Raw genomic sequence first — 23999 nt, 5'->3', positions numbered from 1 at the left:
AAAAATCATACATATAAATTATTCTCAGACAATAATCTAAAAATTTTTTATCACTATGTTTTGTAAATTTATCTTAATTATATTTAAAATATCACATATTTCAGCAGAATAATTATTTAAAAATGTGTTATTGACGATGTATCGATATCGAATAGAAAAGTTATTTCATTTATTGACTGATATTGATGAATTAAATGTATCGGTAGGTACCCAATAATATTAATCGTTAAAGTTTAGAAATCGTAAACATAAAGATGCGCGATACTTCTACCGTTTTTGTTTTCCTCTTTAGTCTCCGTGAATCACCGTCAGGTACTTCACAGTATGAATGGGGATGATATGTATGAGTGTAAGTGAAGTGTAGTCTTGTATAGTCCCAGGTCGACCATTTCTGAGGTTTGTGGTTAATTGAAATCCAACCACCAAAGAACACCGGTATCCACGATCTAGTATTCAAATCCGTATAAAAGTATAAAAGTATTTAAATCCGTATAAAAGAACGTTGGAACTCTCAAATACGAAATCAGCTGATTTGCGAAGACGCGTTCTAGATCAACCACCGGGTTGGTCTAGTATTGCAACCCACCGGGGTTGCAATACTTCTACCGGAAATGAAAGAAGTAGTCTGGCTCTGCTAATAGCAAATAGAAGGAATAGCCTACCGCAATAGAACGTCATCGGTAGCGAATAGCCAATCACCGGTCCAGCAGTCCGCCCACTATGAGCGTCACCTGAGCGTTGTAACTTTGACGAGTAACACATACATTACTTTTAGCGGGATTTTACAGCTGCCACTGTTTTTTCATCTTCATCTTCCATTTTTTTCTGTCCAAACTCGAGATAACATTACATCTAGAAGTTCGTCATACCAGCCCCTAAGCAGCTGGTTATCCTTTTCCTCTTCGGACTGGAGCCGATCAAGAATTTTAATCGGTGGTCTTTCATACCTACCTTATTATTCTTCTGTACCTCATCCACAATATTTCTATTCGCTCTCTTTGCTGAATACATAATTTTTTCTAATCCTGTCTAACGTAATCTTACGATGGCTTCTACTAATGAAATTCATCTCGGTAATCAGTAATTTCGAATGGTTCCGTAAACTAACATCATTCGCCTTTTCTTTGCATGACACTACATGCATATCCTAAAGTTTAGAATATACCGTTTAGAGGTATATTATACCGTTAGAATGTTCCGTTTAGAATCTAAACGGTACTGGTATATACGAGTACGTGTATTCTGGGTTTTGTTTCTCTACGGATATTGCTATTCTATAAGCTTTTTATGAATTCCTGACTTTCATTTATTCTAAAGTTATCATTGATCCACCAGTCTTTGGTGACCTCATATAAAGATACTTTGTTCGAGCGACCCCGTAAATATCCTCAACGACCCTCATATCCAGAACTTCAATTATCGAATTTCCAACAAGCAAATTTTCACTCTTTTTCATATTAGTTTTTAAAGCTACCAAATAGCATACGTCATTCGATTTTCTCACAATTTATTTTCGACCATCACTACCTGTTCGTCAATCATCAACGAATAAAAGGATAAAGAGCCGATTATCACCTACTGGCACTCCCATATTTCAATGCTTTCTGAATTTTAAATACCATAGTTTCATTAAAGTAAATGTTAAATGAAGTGGTGGACAAACCGCATCCTTGTCTTCTCAAATTCTGTACATCTTATTTAGAACTATTATTCTTTTTTATTAAATTGTTTTTATAAGCTGATGTACAGCCATTACGAGAACAAACTTATATCAGCTTTCTGCAATTTATCCCATAATTGAACTAAAGATACTGTATTTCTTTTCGAATGTACCAAGGCAATATGATTCTTCCCTTCGCCTGTAACCTCTTTTGAAACATCAGCTTCAAAGTGAAGAAGATATTTTCTATTGTTTATTTTTCAGCCCTGAAACCTGAATGCTATTCTGACTGTTTATCTACTACCTCAACCTTTAAAAGAGATTTAAGTACTCTAGAGTACAACCGCCTAAATAATGTTGTGATTGGCAAACACCTGTAATTCTGTGAATTCTTAATACCCTTTTCATATTTACCATTATGTATGTACCACTGATTTAATGTAATATTCTCACCACTCTATTTCAGTACATCCTTCCATTCAGGCATCTTGCAAACAATACAAGCATCATTCTCAACAACTTTGGAAGATCATGCTTTATACATTCTGTATAAATACCATCAAATCCTGGAAACTTCTGCAGCGTTGTTGTCCTTAGCACAATCCGTTATCCAAATTTATGTATCCACCCTGCAGTGCAACCATAGAATGCTCTTACTGAGAAAATGCAACAACATCAATCAAACGTTTATTCAATTGGTTGTTTTCAGTGAGTTATTTTATTTTATGCTTCAGCATTCATTGTATCTTCATTAATAATTTTTAAAAAATAACATAAGATTAACAAAAAGATAAAGTAAAATAAAACAACATTTTTCCAAGATTTCTGTTTGTAATATAGATATTGGGAAAGAGTTTCATCGCCCCCATTTTTAGTTCTTATGGTAGAACATATAACAGTAAAATAGAACTCCTAATAAAAAGTTGTTTATTATATCAAAAATTTAGAGAAAACTTTATCTTTCATTGTTTTTTTAGGTTTATACAGGCACTTTTTTTCTTTCTATTAACTCAAATATAAAATAAAATTATTTATAACTAGAAGATTATTAGCATGAATTCTTTATCCTCATTATTTGAAATAAAAACTCTTTTATGTTGAGAATGACAGACATAAACATAAAATAAAAATTACAGTCACTAATTGGTTAAAAGGTGAGTTCTAAATGAAGAATGTATAATACTTTACTAAGTTGTGTCCCATTACATATAACCGTGTAGTTCAAACGAGTGAATTTTAGAAATTATTATTAATTTACTCTGCTCTTTTGTTTACAAAAACCAGATTAAACATTCGTTAGATAGGTTTTCAGGGATTAAACAGAATTTTTTTTTTTTAGATAGGAGAAAGAAATTTTTGTAGGAGTATCTTTTCATATAAAGAGATAAAGTTTTTATTCCAATTATTTTTTATTAGCAGCCTATCCACCTAAATTAATAGATAATTCACATAGTTATTTTGTTTCAAATAACTATTCTAGTTACAGTGATTGTATTCAAAACCCACAAAGTTTGGCAGAAAGGTACATGAATACAATTAATTTAATGCAAGATGTATCACTGAAACTATTACGTTCGAGAATTCTACCTAATCCAGCCCCTCTTTAAGTTCAAACAGTACTATTGAAGTATGATGTTTATCCTTGTCCTTCAAATCACTGTAATTCAACTAACTTACTAGACATCATACAGCTATGCCCTGAGGAACTTTTGAAATTTCCTTTGAGAACAATGGCTTTATCATTAGAAGTAAATTTGTCTTGCTCTTTACTTAAACTTAAACAGTTATTTGCTTAGAAATGGTCATTACTCGAAAAATGAATGTTTTACATGACATAAGCATGCAATAGAATTGGCTGAGTAAACCAAAAAAGTGGTTACTGAATTCTTTTAATTACACTTTATGAAATTCAAATAAATTCTCAACTCAAATCTTGAATTTTCTGTATTTTAGTATTAAACATACATTCCCATCCTCTTGTATTAATTAATAATTAATTCTCCAAATTCAGAATATGATATTAATATTATTATTCTTACACCTCTAATTTTTTGCTGGTGCTCCTATTTCACCTACACTTCATTGATTTCTGTTCTGTGTAATAATGATCGTTTAATACTGCTTAGACAAGTAATAATTATTTTTTTATTGTAGTAAAAAAGTAGTTAATTAATTGAATAAGAAAATTGTAATAAAAAGAAAAAATCAATCACAACATTGAACAGAAATAAAATAAATAATAAGATATTATTACTATATATATATATATATATATATATATAGTAATACTATAGTACTTTTTTTGGGGGGGGGATACACAGGAATTGACTTCTACGCTCAATAGTAGCTCTCATCACATTCTGAAAAAAAGATTTGAATCACCATAAGGTTTGTCATATGTAAGAGTGAAAAGGTCCCTTACATTTTATTTAAAAACACCAAAATTAATCACAAACACTGAGTATTCTCAGAATACTTACCAGGTGTAAAGGGCCCTGATATTAAAAAGAAAACAATAAATAAAACACCAAGTAAAACAAAAACAATGGTTTTACCATACCATCATTATTCATACCCATATTATCCAAAGAGTCCATATACATAGAATTCTTTTCCTTCCCCTCTTTTTTAAACACCACTGGAACAACTGGAACTGCCATTAAGCAGCATATAAGTCAGCCCAGGATGCTGTGGCAGTTGACTCCCCCTCTTTTTTTTTTTTTTTTTTTACTCTCTCTTCGCAATAGTGTTTTGTGTAGCAAAGAACTTGCTGTATGGCATTAAGTTCTATACCATATAAACACCTCCCATATCTGGCAGCTTCCAAAAATGAGCTTTTCCATTTACATACATGAACCACCCAATATTTAGTGGAAAATATTTAGTGGAATATTGGGTTTTAATATTAATCCAAATCTCTTCCTGAGATGCTCATACATGGTACAGTTTTCCATTAGATGTTTGACTGTAAGTGCTTTATTATAAACTCTGCACATTGGTCTTTCTTTGCCGGTTAACAAATATGAATTTGTTATACACGTGTGACCGATTCTGAGTCTGGTCACTGCCACTAGTTCTCGGTGAGTCAGCTTCACGTCGCTCTTCCACTTATATGAAGCTTTAACTGCATTTAGTTTGGTATGTAATCTTCTCCAATCATTACCCCACCTGTTTCTTATTGTAATAGTTAGATAATTTTTAACATCTACCACTCGTACAGGAATTCTATCCAGGTTATCACAGACTGTTGCCTTTCTGGTAGCTTCGCCTGCGCTTTCGTTTCATGCAATACCAGCATTCCCTGGAATCCACACAAATATACATCACTGTCCTCATTGATTTAAAAAGTACAAAATGGACAGGATGTATGCAATAAGAACGTCCTTAATATTCTTGTTCCGAATTGCAGTCAGTGTACTTAGAGAGTTGGAACATATTAGTACTCTCTCTTCGCAATAGTGTTTTGTGTAGCAAAGAACTTGCTGTATGGCATTAAGTTCTACCATATAAACACCTCCCATATCTGGCAGCTTCCAAAAATGAGCTTTTCCATTTACATACATGGACCACCCAACACCGTGTTCGGTTTTAGAACCATCAGTATAAACATTAATGTATTCTTCGTATCTACTGACAGTTGATAAAAATTCCTGTTGGATGATTACAGCTGGCTTTTCTTTTATTTTTCTACAAGATAAATCCAGTCTCGTGTTTATGCTGGTAAAAGCCATATCGGTATTTCTCTTGTAGAAATTGCTAACGTCTTCGGTAAAGCAATTTAGTATTTTCTTGTCAATTCGTGAAACCTTATTCTGGCTGGTCTGGAATAGGAAGCACGATGTTCATATAATGCAGCCAAAGGGTGATTGTTAAAAATTTATTATTTATGTGGGTAGGAAAGGCCCATATATTTGCCGCATATCTTAGCAATATGTATCTCTCTTCTATAATGTAGTGGCATTATTCCGGCTTCTGACATTAGACTAGTCGCCGGACTTGTACAGAACGCGTCTGTCTCATATCTTATTTAGCTGTTATGTTTTACATCTAACTTCCGTAAATGCGACTTTCTAGCGGATGAATGTACGATACATCCATAGTCGAGTTTTGATTGAACCAATCCTTTATACAGCCTCAGTAATGTTTCTTTATCCGAGCCCCAATCAATATTGGATAAACATTTAATAATGTTTAGGGCTTTGTTGCATCTATCTCTCAAGCCCTGTATATGTAATTCCCGTATAAGGGATTTATCTAGTAATACACCTAAAAATCACACATTATCCTTGTATTCTATTCGGTGGTCATCGATGGTCAAAACAGGACTTCGGTGAGGAATTCTCTTCCTTCAGAAGTTTACACAGCAAGTTTTCTCTGGTGAAAATTTGAATCCATTATTCCTCGCAACTTCATTGAGGGCGTTTATTGCTCGTTGCAATATGTACTTCACCATAGCTATAGTGTTGCTGGCATACACAATTGCCAGGTCATCGACATAAACATTTTTGCTGATTTCTGTTGGAATGGCTAATATTAGTTTATTGATGGCGATCGTGAACAAGCTGCCGCTCAACGGCGAGCCTTCTAGTGTGCAATTTTTCAATCTATTTTCTGATAAATGTTGATTGTTAACGTGTTCTTGGAAAGTACGGTCATTCATATAGTTGCTTAGTAAAACTGGCAGATTGCCGCAAATGCCTCATTCATGTAATTGAAGCATTATTACATGTCGCCAGGTCATATCGAATGATTTCTGCAGATCAAAGAAGACTCCGACACAATGTCTTCTTGTAATATAACTGTTATATATGATGTTCTCTAAGTTGATCACTTGATCAGTAGTTGAGTGGTATGTCGAAAACCTGCTTGATGTGAGGATAACAGATTTTATTTTTCTAAAGTCCAAACGAGTCGATTATTTAACTTTTTTTTCAAAAATGTTTCCCATAGCGCACGTCAAAGAAATAGCGTGGTAACTATTGGGATCTGTTAGATTTTTATCTTTCTTTGGAACTGGAACAATATGTGCTTTTTTCCACTGCTGCGGGTACATTCCATCCCGCCATAACTGATTATATATTTCTAACAATCTACGTTTTGCAGTGGCATTCAACTGCCTGATCATGACAATGAATTTCATCCGGACCAGCAGCTGTGTTGCCGGCTCTCTCCAACGTTTTTACAAGTTTTTCTATTTTGAACGGTACATTATATGAATAACTCATTTCAGTTATAGCTGAAATGGGGGTGTTAGCTATAACCCCCTCACCCCTAACTTGAGGGTGTTAGCACACCTTCAAGTTCTGTTTTCTTTATTCTGAAATATTCATCGTAGTTAGCCCTTTTTCTTGCTTCTTCGAAACGATTGGCTAATGACTCTGCAATTTTGTTTAGAGTATCTGTAACTTCATCTTCATATAGAAGGGAAGTAGTGGGAGTAAAGTTTGTACGCCCACAAACAGCCCTCACTTTCTTCCAAACGTCTGATGCAATTGTATTTCTGTTAATGGATGACATGTACTGCTGCTAGGATTATTTTTTAGCATTTATCATAAAACATTTTACATACACCCTGTATTTTATTAAAGGAAATTAGTTTTTTTAATGTCAGATATTTCTTAAAAGCATTATCCGCTTTTTTCTTTCTTTTAATAGCTTCACTTATTTCATCGTTCTACCACAGAACGGGTCGCTTCTTGAGTTTCCCAGATGTTTTGGAAATATATCTTGATGCCGAGTCAAGTATGGCATTAGTATCAAGCAAGTATCGACATTGGCTTCGATAACCTCAGTTGTTTCAGGGAGTATCAACCTAGCTGTGAAACTCGTCCAATCTTCTTCATCAAACAGCCATCTTTTGGAGATGGGATATATTTTTCTTGTAACTAACGTTACAAGAAAAAAACTTGCTCTGGATGTGGAACGTAGATGTTATGTTCTGGACGTGCGAAATATCTACCTCAGAGCATTATTTATTTTTTTTTTTTAAGCTTTAGGGGCATCAACTATTATGATCATTAGCCCCTTCCACATTAAAAAACTAAAAAAAAATAAAAACAGTTTTTCCTACCGATGAAAAAACACTAGCAACATAATCAATAGATTTGTCTTGTCAATAAAAATCATCTAATAAACAGATGGTATTAAAACCCCAAAAGAAACACAAAATGCAGATTGTCCTTGCCACTTAAAAACAAGAAACCATTTCTTACGAAACGTCAAACAATCAAACCTACATCAAGTAAACACCATGAAAATTACCATTACAAAATATGAGAAAATACCAGTATAAAAATTTAGTGTCAAAGACATAATGACAATGGTGTAAAGGGCTCTTGTCACTAAATATCACACATCACTTGTAATAGAACATGTTCAGAGACAGAGACAGAGATGGAAAAGACACATCTTAAAACCTTTCATGTTACAAAAAAGTAAAAATACAAATTATATTAAAATAAATTCTTTGTAGAAATATAAAATCGATCTCTTGTTAAATTTTATTGCCTTGGTTTCCCTTTTCGCCATCCTCTTTTACTCCTTTTCTTCATCTTCTGAAATGCCTCGATGTTAATATCCATTGCATCATGTTAATATCCATTGTATCCATTGCTTCAGTTTCTCTGCCATAAGTTTCAAAGGATTTCCTGCTCCTGGTGTCGGATGACACCGGCTTTGCTAGCCACAGTCAAAAGTATATCACAGTCCAAACAGGATGTACTGATCGATAGAATATATGGGGCGGTCGATTGTCTCACCCTCTCCACTAAAGGTCCCCATGCTTTCAGAGGCTCCACTGTTGGTTTTTTAAAGACTTCCTTTTTCAGAATTATCACTTCTGGTTTCCTCCTGCACTTTTACTTTAGGTATCATTGGTTCAGTCTTTCTCTCAGTTACTACTTTATTGTAGGTTCTAATTTAGGATTTATGGAGCTGTTTTCAATGGATCTATCTGCTTTCTTCTGCAACGGCTTCGGACTGTTTCCTCTTGATGGTCGACTCTTCATTTTGTCCTCAATGATATGTTCACCATCTTAGCTAAAGCTGGTGCCAATTGTGACTTTACAGAAGCTGTAGAAGCTGCAGAAGTAGTCGCAACTTGTTCGTATGACGCTATCTTTGGCGTTCTGCCAAGCACAATTTTCCTTGCGTCAAAGTAGCTGACTTTCTGTGTTGTCTTAATCTCTTGGATAGCTACTCCCTGTTTTTAAATTATCATTTATATAAACTATAAATATCTATAAACTGAGTTTGGATAATTAATAGCTGTATCTGTGTAAAACTTAATATTTTACTTTCGCAACTTTATCTGCTGCTTAATTATTATTTTATTATTAGTTTTTCTTTTTTATTTCATTTCTTCAGTTTTATTTAAAAATGTATGTATGTCCTAATTAAATTCTGTGAGCTCAGTTATATTTTGCTAATTTTGTTGCTTTATATGGAAGTGAAACTTGGACAATCGGCGTATCTGAGAAGAAAAGATTAGAAGCTTTTGAAATGTGGTGCTATAGGAGAATGTTAAAAATCAGATGGGTGGATAAAGTGACAAATGAAGAGGTATTGCGGCAAATAGATGAAGAAAGAAGCATTTGGAAAAATATAGTTAAAAGAAGAGACAGTCTTATAGGCCACATACTAAGGCATCCTGGAATAGTCGCTTTAATATTGGAAGGACAGGTAGAAGGAAAAAATTGTGTAGGCAGGCCACGTTTGGAATATGTAAAACAAATTGTTAGGGATGTAGGATGTAGAGGGTATACTGAAATGAAACGACTAGCACTAGATAGGGAATCTTGGAGAGCTGCATCAAATCAGTCAAATGACTGAAGACAAAAAAAAAAAATTTGTCTTACATGAATTCTGGCATACCATTCTTATGATCTCCAATCTGCTCCACTAATTAAATCTAAACAACAAAATTTAAATTTCAAAAGCTGTTAAGACGAATATCTAAATTTTGTACACTGTTACGATATTTAATGTAATCATCACAGCAAAAAAATATTATGATAACAGAGATTTTGTTGATTTCGGAATTATCCTCAATCTTAATTTAAAAAATACCCTTAAAGTAAAAATGAAGCGTGAGAAACAACCTAGTCAAATATAAAACACTGTCTAGCTGAGGTTAAAACATAAACTTTTGTAATACTATTTATAACTCATTTAAATTCAAGCAAAATGACTTCCTTGATAACTACATAGAATTATGTAGTGCCTTGTATAAAAGGTATTTTAGAACATTTTATATGTTTTACCAGTTTGAAATTCAGTATTTTTTATCATGTTAGAATGATGATAACCTCTTTGATTTCTCCTTCATAAAAACTAATAAAATAAATTCCAAAAATAACTGTCAAAATGTGCTGATGTTATTAAACCATTAATATTAGCCATAATATTTAATAATGATATTTAAACTATTAATAATCGTATTATTACAATTTATTTTTAAAAAATTTACTAGTGAAGGTAATACACATATTCTTTCTATACTGACATTCCTCTCTACCACTTTTAATGGAGTTAACCAGAGTATTTATTTTTCCATTATAATGGTAACTTTATTTTATATAATACCAAATGAATAATTTGTAAAACAAATCTGAACTGCTTTAAACAATTATTTTTATTAACACAAGCTTAGCATTTTGTATTTCAATTTATTAAAAGCTGTAAAGATATACTAGTACCTTTAAAGTATCTTTAGTGCACATATCTTTTTGTATTTTTAAACAAAATATAATTCTATTCATAAAAAAATGATTTTTTAATTGTGTATTTATGCATTTTTGTTTTCAATCATTTACTTTGGCAAGTACAGGCTGATGCATTATTACAATTACCCTCATTCAATAATTTTATTATTGTTTTTCTTTTTTCTTTTTTTAATTAAAAATAAACCATCCAAGAGAAAAAAATAAACAAAAATTATTATAGAAAATGTGCTTATTTTAACTGCAAAAATGTTAGCATAGACCAGTAGTACCATAAAAATTATATACAAGTAAATCAATTCTGAATTTATCTTCTACCTATCTATATGGTAAGCAAGTACAGATAAAATTTGCAATTGATCAAAGAAAAATATAATTAAATCATTTGCTTCAGTCTGTAAAGTAAAATATTTTTAAAATGTGTTTAAACTTTAATATCATTTTATGGAAGGCGTAGTTTGTCTCATTACAATTTAATAAAAAAAAGTAGTTATCTTTTATTTGAATTTCTTAATCATATTGCTGAGTGACATATTTTTTTTATTTTTTATTTTTTTTTATGACTGCCTTTAAACCTTACTTAAATTACTTCAAAATTTTGAAGTATGTATCATTACTTGCATGTATCATGCAAGTAGCCTGCATTAAATTGTGATGGAATAACAATGAATTAATAATTGTGTACATCTACCCAAATAACAAATAAACAGTTTAAAATAACTTTTGAAACCACATCTCATTAGATCATTTGTTTGTTATTCACTTCTGTTATACTTATATTCATTTTTTTTATTATTATTAGAAAAGTAATGTCTTTAGTTAACCACAGAAATAAAAAATAATAACACAAATAAAAACCATGACAATTTATCCTTATTTATTTCCAACTACTGTAATAAAAATTAATTAAGTTAAAATCTATATGTTTAATATATTTTTATAAATATCTTAAATCTTAGAAATGAACATATCTCATGAAATAAATGACAGAAATTCAGGATTTGGATAAAATTTAACTGATCAAAATTAAGGATCATTTATTTGTATGAATGAGAAAACATTTGCAGTGTAAAAAATAAAGTAGATATTAAAATATAAAGTACAGTATTTTCAATCAATAATAAGTATTATGATAAGGTGAGGAAGGAGCATAATCTTTAATCAGAAGTTAAATTCAAAAGTACTACTAATAATGTGACTGAGTTTTTTACAATTTCTTGTACATTTACTTTTTTTAAACACATATTTACTTTTTTACTTTTAAACTTATTTACTTTTTTTAAACTCTTAGGAATGTAAACTATTTATTTAAATTAAATAATTTAACTTTTGCAATTTTTCAGTGTCAAGAGCACAGATTGTGGGTAACAAAGAGTTATACGTTAAAAGTGGCAGTGACATCAACTTAACATGCCTAGTGCTAGAAGCTGGAGAACCTCCTAGTTTTATTTACTGGTACCGTGGTGCTGATGTTGTCAATTATTCTGGTCGTGGTGGTATCAGTGTACTTACTGATAGACAAACAAGAAGTAGTCAGTTACTCATATCATGTGCTCAACCACATGATTCTGGTAATTACACCTGTTCACCATCTGCGTCGGATGCTGCATCTGTTATGGTTCATGTGCTTCATGGTAAGAAATAATGTATAATTAATGTGATTTATTATTTATATGTTATATGAAGTGTAAAAATGACTGAATAAGGGCTGTAACAATTTTGAAGTCCAAATCAAGAAAGCAACACTAGATACCTAAAGATTTCCAGAACATCATACAAATTAGTCAATTTTACTTTTTAATTGTATGTTGTGTTAAGACAAAATATTTCAACGGTTTTTTTTAAGTTATTAGAAAAATTTTTTAAATATTGCAAGCTATTCTGACTACTGCGTACAATTTAGTAAACGTGTCAAGAAATAGCCAAGTTATAAATACTGCTAAGACAAGAAATATTTATCAAATTCTGCAATATTTTAACAAATAAGATATCATTTTGTTCAGAATAAAAAGTTAAAACATTCATCTAATAAAACAATAATTTACTAAAATAACATTTAGAATTATTGATGATCTATAAATTATTACTGCCAATTTAAAATTTTAAAACAAAAAATTACCTTGTACATTTGTCTTTTTTGTCTTGGTGTAAATACGCACATCATGTTTATCAAGACATCTAAATCTATTACCTACAAAAAATATTGTCTACTAAGAAACTAAGCATTTCTAAACTTATATTTATTATTCATAAACTTATGTTACTTATTTCCTTAAGTTGAAGTGAGAAATACCCTACAGCGAAAAACTCTTTATATTAACCACTGGTATTTATTATTTTATTATTCAGTGCAATATAAACATAAAATTATGAAAAATGTTTTAAAGAAAACATAATTTTTCTCATTCTTTATTATTTAATATTTTTATAAAAAGTTATAAATTTATATTGTATAATTTTTTAAATCATCAAAATTAGTTCATTTCTTACTGGAATTACAAACCTATCTAAAAAACGTGTAAAGTTCTAAAAGAATCCTAAATTGCAATATTGTTCAGATTTAATATCATTTTCATTATTTGAGTTCAGTGGTTTTTCTGAGTAACAGTCATCTTTTGACACATCTATTACCTAAACAATTTAGAATATCACAACATTGCTAAAATCCCATATATTTTGTGTACAAATATTTTTTCTAATTAAGCAACACATTATATCAGTGTTTCTCAACCTGTAGGGTGCATCTCCTTAGGGAGATAACACTAAACTATGGTGAGGGATGGGGCTGCGAGCATATCGAAAAGAAAATATTATTAAAAAAATGAATTAATTTACTGAAAGGAAAGCAAAACAAAATACATTCTGACATAATAAAAAAATACAGATTTACACTGATATAATACACTTATAAATAGGACTGTATGAGTGACGCACAAAGTATTTAATAATTAACTTATCAATACTAAATTTAAAAAAAACAAGTTTAATAATTAGTAGTACTCCCTTGGGCCTGTCTTGCAGAGCAAAGTTTTTTGAAGGAAGGTTTAATATTAGAAATAGACTTCATTCTATTACAGAGTTCTTTTTCAATATTTAGCTGAGATCTAGATTTTTTCTTCAAAGCAGCCACCACAGAAAATCCAGTTTTTCAAAGGTAGGATGTTGAAAATAGTAATAGTACACAAATTCTCTTGTTTTCAGTACAGAAAACTCATCATCCAGCTCTGCCAAAAATTCAAAGAGTAATTTATTACTAAACTGTCTTTTGGTTCTGTCACTTGCTGTGAAGTCTATGAAAATTTCTTCTTTGGCAGTTTCAGGAGTATTTTGCAATGGATCACTAACTCACTTGTAACTTGCTACCAAGTTGTCATCAGCCAGAAAATACTTTATGAAATTCTTTGCCAGCACAATTAAATGATTTTTCAATGGTTACAAAAACAACTTTCACATGTTGTTCTTCAGCCTTGTAATTTTTAACATATTCATCCACTTTTGCAAACATTTCTAGGTTTTTGCTTTAAATTTCTGCTTCATAATTCCAATTTTCTACAAAAAGCATTAACTTGTATCCAACATATGTGTATTTGCTCCTTGGAATTGAAGATTCAAGGTACTTAATTTCTCAAATGTGTCAACCAAGTACCTCAATTCCATCACAAAATACCATCTCGAAACTTCTTGGCAGTATATATACAGTATGTAATTAACATAAAATAAACCACAGTGAGTATTTTTGTTTAAGTAAATTAAAAATATTTTAATTTAAAGGTAAGTATTTAATTTTTAAAGATCTAAATTTATTATACTAAAACAGCTATAAATAACAAATAATTTACACAAATATTTGAAAATACCACCATGACATTGATGCACTATTCATCTCATTTCCTTACATTTTCTGTTGCCAACTTAATGATACCTTTGTGCCCCTTGTTGAGGGCAGCAGCATTAAGAATTTGAGCAATCAGTTAATCACATCTGTCTATATTTTGCTTGCAACCTCGTATTTCATCCATCCTCATAAACAGTAATTTAAGGGAGTAAAGTAGCGCGTGAGTAGAGTAGAGTAGCCCGTGCAACTAGAGGCGTGACTTCTTTCCGCCGGTGGTGGTCCTTGTTGTGATTTGATAATGATGCGCAAGACTCCATGATGTGACCATGTGGGGGTGCGGGGTTTGTCCCCGGCTCCTGTGCGGACCAGAATGAGGTTACGTACCCCTTGTTAGGTGATTTAAATTGATCATTTCTGGGTGTAGGTTTGAATTTCTATGTTGCGTAAAACATTATTTTGATTGGTATGAGTGTAGCACTGATTTAACTTTCAGCTCGTTCTTTTACTGAGGCATTCACAGTCACGAACGGTGCTGAAATCTAGACTAGGCGCGGAGTTCGCGTTTCCACGTTTTCGGCCAGTTAGTTTGACGGAATTAATAGATTGGATGTGAAGATGTCCGTTTGAGGCCTATGTGAAGGCAAAATTTGATTTGTATTTACTGATGCAAATGTCTGTCAATGCATTTACATCGGTAGCATCCCGACCGAGGCCTGGCTGATGACTGTAAGATGTAATCAGTTAGAGGGTCTAAAGATGACCTCGGTAAAGCCCCTCAGAGCTCGAAACGGAGGGGGTGGTGTGGCGACCGGTAACGTCACGAGGTGGGTGTCTTCTCCCTACGGGGTTGGGATGTTCATGAAGTTCCTCTACAAGTCCCTCTTCTGTGCAGTTCAACAAGTCCCTGCACACGTTTTTGGTCCCTGCACACATTTTACACTGGTATCCAGTGTAAAATGAGGTGCAACCTCAATATCCAAGATTCTAATCTTCTGGGTTTTAAGTATCTGTGATGATTGAACGTTGTTTGCAGTTTCCACAAACAGTCCAAAAGCAGTTTTTTTTAATCTCCTTCGCCGGTTCTGCAGGAGCTCCAATGATGCATCGAGCCATCACAAATGGACTAATCTTGCCAAAATACCCTTCTTTCTCTTGATCACCAAATATTTTGTAATAATCCCTCTAGTCATCGGTCGAAAGTTAATTCGTACCACCTTCACTACACCAGTAAACTCGACGCTCTTGATATAGGCCCTCCAAGACGAGGGTTTTTACATGCATCCTGTGTCATAGAAATTGTGGAAATTGATATTTCCATAAAAACTTGTCTCCACTCAATATGTCGCAAGGTGCGGCCAAAGAGGTGGTTAGGCATCCCCCGGACCACTGATCCAGTCTGTGTTCTTCCAGGCAGCTACTTCCAACAGATTTAACACGGGCCGAGGAGTCAGGTAAGTGACCCGCTATACCGACATCACAGGGCTTGCACATAAGAGTAAGGGCTCCGAAACCTTACCCATGGGACAATTCCTCCAAAAGCTGAAGTTACTGACTCATGTTGAGCGGCGAAAGACTTCAACAGAGCATCAGCCCACCCTCAACCTGGTTTACAACACTTGAAGAGGAAGAGCACTCCCCGTCCGCATTCCGACCAGTGTCGGCAAAGACAGATCATGGTCATTCATCCCGCCACGGCTGTAAACAGCGAAACCGAGAAGCACAACCGAAACCAGCTCAAGACCATTAATCCCGTACTCCACAGCGGAAAGCATAACCATAGCCCAGTTGGCCGATATAAGTAAGGCCGTATGCGTAGATGTTATTGCACGAACGTAAAGTTGCATTTGTCCAGGGCATTATTATTATTTTTTTTTTTTGAGGTTTTAGGTACATAAATTACTTTGGTAATTTGCCCCTTTCCACATAAAAAAAGAGAGTATTTCTCTCAAATATTAGCAACATAAACAGTCTTGTCAATAGAGATCATCTAATAAACAGACGTGTAATGGGATTAAAACCCCAAAAGAAACACAGTATGGCCAGGGTGTAAAAGGGTCCTTGCCACTTAAAAACATAAAAGATTTCTAATGAAACGTTGTCAAACAATCAGATTTACTTCAAATAAGCATTATCAAAAACACCGTTACATAATATTTAAAGAAACACATAAAACACATTAAAAAATGTTAAACACATAATGACAAGGGTGTAAAAGGCATTTCCACTTAAATAGCCCACAGACCGTTTCTATCATATGTATTAAACATCTTCATGTCACGTAAAAATTAAAATTTTCATTAAAATTCGTCAAAACACATAAAACCGAGCTTCTTCTTATGCCCTATCACCTAGTCCTTTTTTGCTTCTCTTCTCCTACTTCCTAAAGGACTCTGTTGAATTCCATGGTATCTGAGGCCTCGGAGATGGAAACATCCGATCCTCTGCAGTAAATCAGGAGAATTCCTTGCTACCGGCATCAGATGATACCGGCTCAGATGCTGCGGTCAATAGTGTATCCGAGTCAAGACTCGATGCACTCCCCGATATTGCTCGTGGGACGGCTGAAATCCACGCTCTCTCACTTAGAGGCCTCTGTGCTTTTGGGGGCTCTATTTTTTTTCTAAGGTTGCTTTTTCTAATATTTCCATCTCTTCTTCTCAAACGGACGGACGTTTAACCTGTAAAAGCCAGCCTATTGATTTCTGGGCGTTTTCACAGATCAATATGTCACAAGGTGCGGGCGGACAGACGGTTATTATTATTATTATTTTTTTTTTTTTTTAAGTTTTAGGGGCATCGACTGGTATGGTCATAAAAAAAAATTACTTTACCCTCCCTGTTATAAACGCTAGCGACCTAGTCGGTAGACTAGTCTTATCGTAACAGATCACCTAGAAATAGACTTATCAAATTATTTTATTAAACCCCAAAAGAAATACAACATGACAATGATGTAGAGGGCCCATGCCACTTAAAAACGTAAACCATTTCTTACGAAACGTTGTCAAACACAATCAAATTCATACTTTCATAAACACAGATACGAAAAATAAAAATACACTTACATTAAAATACATGCAGACAAGAGCGTAAAGGTTCCTTGCCACTTAAGCAACTCACAGACTACTTCTGTCAAAGTTATTGAAACATTTTCATGTTACGCTAAAATTAAAATGTTCATCCATTCGTTAAAATCCGTCAAAACACATAAAAACTGACTTTTTAATGCTTATCGTCTAGGTTTTTCGTTAGGCCATCAGTTTTTGTTCCTTTTCTCCATCCTCCTAAAGGCATCGATGTCAAATTCCGAGCTATCTGAGGCCTCGAAGATGGAATCTTCATTTCCCTGTCGGAAATCGCGGAGGATCTCCTGCTGCCGGCATCAGACGACATCGGCTCCTGTGAGAAGTACATCCCAGTCCAGACTAGATACACTCATCGGTAGAACATGTGGGGTGGCCGAAGTCCTCGCCCTCTCTGCTAAAGGCCTCGTGCTTTTGGAGGCTCTATTTTTGTTTTAGTTAAACCTTCTTTTCCAATATTTTTATATTTATTTTCTCAGTTACCTGTATGGGGATTTTTTCTACTTCCACATTAGCTTCTGGCTTTGTTTTTTCTGCTTTCACTGTCCTTCGCCGTGTAACACTGGTCGAAGAACACTGGTTGATTCCTCAAAGAAGACGAACTTTTTTTTGACAACTGTTGGTTTCTTCTACCGGGCTATCTTCTCTGGTTGAACGATTTCAAAGTTCGTTATTACGATGCTTCGTTATTCACAATGTTTCTTTGTGCTATGTGCCGCAGTATATCCAAACCTGAAATCCAAAGCATCGCAAGGGGTGAACGGACGGACATCTAATCTGTGAAAGCCAGCCTGTATCTTTTCTGGACACTTTAACTTATTAACGTCATTACGTGAGACGCGGAAAGTAGAACTTTTCCATCGTCGACAAGCTATAACTTCTTATTCATTGAATTATTCGATGATTTTCTCTTCGGTGCAGTTCAAAAAATCCCTGCACACAACTATACCCCTTGACGTATTTAGGGTACCATGTGGTAAAACTTCATTATCTAGCGTTCCAATCTTCTTTGCTTTCAGCGGACGTGATGAATGTATGTCGTTGATGGTTTCAATGAACAATCCCATAGAAGTTTTCTTCACATCTTTCCCTGATCCTCCAGCAGCTTCTATCACGCCTAGGGCTATCACAAAAGGACTTATCTTGCTAAAATCTCCTTCTTTCCTTCCTTTTGATGACCAAAATTTTTGGATCGCTGCACTACCTTTCAGTCGAAACTTGGTTGGATCTGACTTCTCAATGTCTAAGAACTCCGCCCTCCTCTTCTACCTTTGACGAAGAGGGTCTACAAGACCCTTTTTATAGACGAGGGTCTGTCATGGACGTTGTGAATTTTTTATTTCCATAACCTGTAAATACACCAGTCAATATATCACAAGGTGCGGGCATACTGACGGTTGTGCGTGCCCGGATCATTGATCCTGCCTAGGTTCTTCCAGTCAGACGCCTCACACAAATTTAACCCGGGCCGGGGATTCAAGTACTGCCTGACCTACGATACTGGCATCCCAGGGCTCGCACTCAGCAGTAAGAGCTACAACACCTTTACCCATGGGACAATCCCTGCCAAGGGGCGAAGTGACTGACTCACGCTGGATGGCGCAAGACTTCGGCAGAGCAAGCTCACAGCAGACCACCCTTAATCCGGCTCCACGATCGGAAAAAGGGATAGAAAGACTATTAATACCCCTTCTGATAAAAGGTAAAATGTATTTCTCAACATTTTGAAGTAACTGAAGCTGGACTTTTGAGTCCCAAAATAATAAAATGATGGTTGCAAAATTCCATATGTATGCATGAATATGTGTATGGGGGAGGGTGTGAAAAAGTAAAATATTGAAAAAAAAAGAATAGTAAATTAATTTCATCCTTTCTTCTTTCTTATTTTCTTACTTTAAATTTGCCTTCGTTGCAAAATTTATCACAGAGAGCTACATTAAATTTCAGAAAAACATTGATACTGAAAAAATATTAAAATATTTTTCTCATCTTTATATATACACATACCGTACTTATGTCACTGATATGACTGATAAAATGTAATCAAAGATTTTTTTAAAAATTAAAAATAATTGCATGAAATTTTGCTTCTAAAAGATCTTTTCAGATTTATTATTTATTATTTCAATTGATATTCTATTCTAAAATAGTTAGATACCCTGTGGTGACATATATAACTGATCTGAGGTAAGTGTTCATTTTAAATCATTTTACCCGATTTAGTGTGCAAGTATATTTCATTACACTCAACTGGTCAAGTCCCACTTTTTTATTCTATGTGTAATTGTTGCGTACTGTCAGCCCCATGATTAAAAAATTATAATTGATGTGGACACCACATAACTTCCTTGTACGTCTATTAAATTACACATATTTGCTGCACTTCATTTAAACTTACTTCATTTGAAAGTGAAATATGATCCTCCAATTCTTTAATAAAAGTAGACATGTTACACAATTGCTAAAATATTAGTTTTTATTAACATCAAATATTTATACAATTATTATTTCAAAAAAGTCCCTATTTATACAATTATTAATTGGAAAAGTCCCTTGATTACTCTTTAAATAGATTGTTTACCAAACAATCCATTAATAAAAACTGATTATTCTTCAATGTAAGGTTAAAATTAATATTTGTAACCAGTCTACAGGAGTTCACTAAATGGAATAGTTTAATTATTATTAAATTTATTTATACGACACACCAGAAATCAGAAAAGCACCCCACAAATCTTGTGTACATTATGCATAAGTGAATAAAAATGTCTACAATCACTTTAATTCAATATAATTCAAAAATTTATTTTATTTTTTTGTCAAATAATTAAATAAAATTATTTTTTTTTTAAATAATATACAATTTTTATAAGAATTTGCAAAGAAAATCCAAAAAAATATGATTCTAAATTATAATTTTCAATTAATATTAAATAACCAGATGTTTCACAAAATATATTATCTATACACATATGTAATGCCTATTAAATTACATTTACACATTTTTAAAAGTACATAAAATTTTATTTCACTAATAATTTTTTTTCATTTTTTATCATTGAATTATTATTTATTGTAAACATTTTTTTTACAACCACAGGTTAATAATTATTAAATCGATACCAATAAATTAATACCAATCGAAACTGATATGCCTTCCCTTTAAGATCCAAATATTTCATTAATTAAAATTTTAATTTTAATTTTGATTGCAATCAAAAAGGGAGGTGCACAACTAGATGTTACTACAGTGCTAAATCCAAGATTTCAACATCCTATGCTAATTGCTTTTGTATTATGCGAGATACACATTTACGCACGCACGCTGAAACTAATCAAAGTGGATTCAGGGATAGTCAAAATGAATACTTCCATTGAAATATGAAAACCGAAATTTTTCATGATCACAATACTTCCTTTACCTCATACAATGAAGTAAAAAAATGTTAAAAAAAGAGGAGATAAAATCTGGAGACCAAAATTTTTCACCATCAAAATATTTCCTTTACTTTGTAAAAGGAAGTAAAAAGTACGAAAAGAATTTTAAGTCAATATAATAAATTAGAAAGTAGAATAATTTTTAGAGATTACATCCAATTTTTAGGAATGAAAACCTTTTACCTCCTAACTATCGCGTAAAATTGTAAAAAAAACCTGTACTGCTGACAAAATATGTTAAGAGAAAAAGTTTTTGTTTCATATCAATAGATTGGAATAGTAAGTTATTAGAATTCTGATGTTTTAAGGTTCAAACCCTATCAAAATTCACTTTTAATTAAGATTCTGTATTTTAGGACTTGATTGACTTAATAATATTGATATTGACAAATATAAATATCAAGCAAGTAATTTTTTTTAAGCAGTAATAATATTTTCTCTTTATTATTAATTGTATCAACCAGGAAAGAAAAGATGTAAATTTGCTGTTCTGTAAATTCTCTAATCATCTTTTGATTACATTAATTTGCAGAACTGTCTTATTTTTTATTATAACTATTATAAATTATTTCAATTTTATATGATAATATGGATAATTAAAATATTATATTATAGTTTATTTTCATTGTTTAACAGGAGAACAACCAGCAGCAATGCAGCATGGAAAAGGAAACCTCAATAAAGTAATTTCGCCATCAACATCATCAGTTTCATTATCATCACAGTCATCAAACGCATCATCTTTAAAATATTCTCTGCAAACACATTCTCTTCAACTTATAGCATTCAGCTGTCATTTAAGTTTATTACTTACATGGATTTTTATGTTAAAATTGCATAATGATGATACTGATGAAAATGAAACTAAAAGGTTTTTCGAAAATATTTCTGATATTACATAGATATAAACTTATGAACTCTTTCTGACGTAAAACTGCCTACCAAGATTATATAAGAAACTCCATTAACTCTTTTACATATAAACATGTTTGTTAACATTTTCTTTGTTGTCATTGATCAAATTATCCATCTAGAAATTAAAGTATAAGTTATTCAATAAAATTTCAAAGTAGAAATGATTTTACCGCAACAATAAAGTTAAGTAAATATGTAAGGAAATTATTCTTTATAGGACCAAAATTCTACTAAATTGATTAATGATAAAGATTAACTTACTTGTGAGTAATTTTACTGTGTTTTGCACCAAACCTACCTTGTAACAGTGAAAACAGTATGTAAAAAATTGCATACTCAACAAAGTTGGAACCTGAAATACGTTGCCTACTCATGTAAATATCTACTTAAGAGTCATTTAAACTTTAAAAATTAATGCTGAAGATTGGCTTGGCTTGTACACAATGCAGTGATATTCAGATTGTTTTATATAGATTGATCAAGCTTTGCGCAACTAAACATTGTTTTAAAAAGTGTAATTTATCCTTTTCACATTTTAGTAAATCTTTTATAAAACTTAGCCAAAGATTGTAAGAAAGCCATAGTAATCACTTGAGCAGCAATATTTACAAAAATAAAGTTAAGCAATTTCTGATTTTTTTTCAAAAATTTAATTGAATCTATCTTCCAATAAAATAATGGTAATTTTTTATTGATAAATAATATTCACCTACCTCTGTTAAATAAAGCAAATTTAGAATTTTGAGTAATAGGAATTCAGGAATTTTTTTATTTTTTTAAAAGCCCCTCTGTGACTGAGAAAACAAAATTTTACAGCTGTTTTTCACTGTTTATAAGACTGATAATTAATTAATTGCTTCAATCAACCAAATTAAAATATTCTGCTTGAAATGTTAAATTGAAATTTTGAAACATACTAAAATACTTTATCTGAATCCCAGGTAATTTCCGAGGAATGATTTTATTTGCAATTCTTCATGGCAGTGGTTCTAAACTTTTAAAACTTTATGCAGCACTTAAATATGTTAGTCTATATGGCTTACCCTGACACAGTTTTCTGACAGAATCAGTTAAAGGTAGAGAAAATAAGGATTGACAAACATAAGCTTCTGTTACACACATCTCATCACTCATTTTAGAAACTAATCTAAGTTACAGTGTTACTACTCTAACAACGTTTAAGATTCCCCTAAGTCGAGAGTTCCAGCGTTCAAGTCCTAGTAAAGCCAATTATTTTTACACGGATTTGAATACTAGATCGTGGATACCGGTGTTCTTTGGTGGTTGGGTTTCAATTAACCACACATCTCAGGAATGGTCAAACTGAGAATGTACAAGACTACACTTCATTTACACTCATACATATCATCCTCATTCATCCTCTGAAGAATTATCTAAATGGTAGTTACCGGAGGCTAAACAGGAAAAGAAAGAAAGTCTTTTTGTATACTCCAGATTGAAAACATGTCTCTGGTTTACATAATCTTCCTATATCTTTTATCTTTAATTATCTACAAAAGGTAGATTATAGCCAAGGTAGCAAGGTAGAATTACAGTCAAACGTTTTTTAAAAAAGTAACTTTTGAGTGTGATTTGAGACACTATATAAAGACACCTGAAATAATATTCTTTTATTAACCTAATTAATACAGAAACCACATTTTATTCTTGCTTGACTTTATCATGTAATGATAAAGTCTAATAATAAACAGTTTTATTTTATAACATTATAAAATAAAAAGCATAACTATTTAAATTTTAATGAATTTGCCCTGAACAAAGTTATTAAGAAGAGATAAAACAGTGTATCTCTGAACACAGTTATAGAGATGTTTTATTTGTGTACAAATAATAGGCAGGTAGAGCAGTAAGCATTAGCTTAAGAAAATAAGCCAAGCTTATTAGATGCAGAACAGAATGCAAGGATAGTGGGAGAGTTTATTATCTCTCTACTAATCGCAGAACCTGGACGAATGTGCCTTGCTGCTGTGTCTTTCATTTACTGGGCAGATCATTATTTATTTAGTGACGGTTATAGTTATGTTGTTTTATTTATGGACAGAGTTGTTATTTGTGTTCCAATCCTTTAGACCGGTGAGAAATTGTTGACCGGGGCTGATCATGGGAGACTAGGCGTATATGAACCTTGTTCTTCCAGTGCGATTCCACTGCAGTCCTATCGTTGCTAACGGCTTTCGGCCTAACAGGAATACACCTTTCAGGGGCCCTAGTGAAGAAGCACCTAGGGGGGCCTAGTGGAGGAAGCAATGCACTCCCCTTTCCGGAGGGAATCACATGTGCTGGCTGGGATGCTTATTAGATCTTAAAGAGACAATTTCAGGATATGA

General features: G+C 32.7%; 1 protein-coding gene across 1 annotated transcript in view; it reads left to right on the top strand.

Moving 5' to 3' along the window:
- Positions 1-21638, top strand: part of LOC142317899 (zwei Ig domain protein zig-8-like) — a 112547-nt gene extending 90909 nt beyond the window's left edge. The window contains exons 4-5 of the mRNA XM_075354438.1: positions 11724-12014; positions 21373-21638. Of these exons, the coding sequence (XP_075210553.1) occupies positions 11724-12014; positions 21373-21638 (557 nt within the window). The remainder of the gene's footprint in view (positions 1-11723; positions 12015-21372) is intronic.
- Positions 21639-23999: the final 2361 nt, after the last annotated feature.

Source organism: Lycorma delicatula, chromosome 1, assembly GCF_047948215.1.
Source record: "Lycorma delicatula isolate Av1 chromosome 1, ASM4794821v1, whole genome shotgun sequence".
In the NCBI taxonomy this organism is placed as follows: Eukaryota; Metazoa; Arthropoda; class Insecta; order Hemiptera; family Fulgoridae; genus Lycorma; species Lycorma delicatula.
This window is presented reverse-complemented; position numbering and strand designations above follow the sequence as displayed.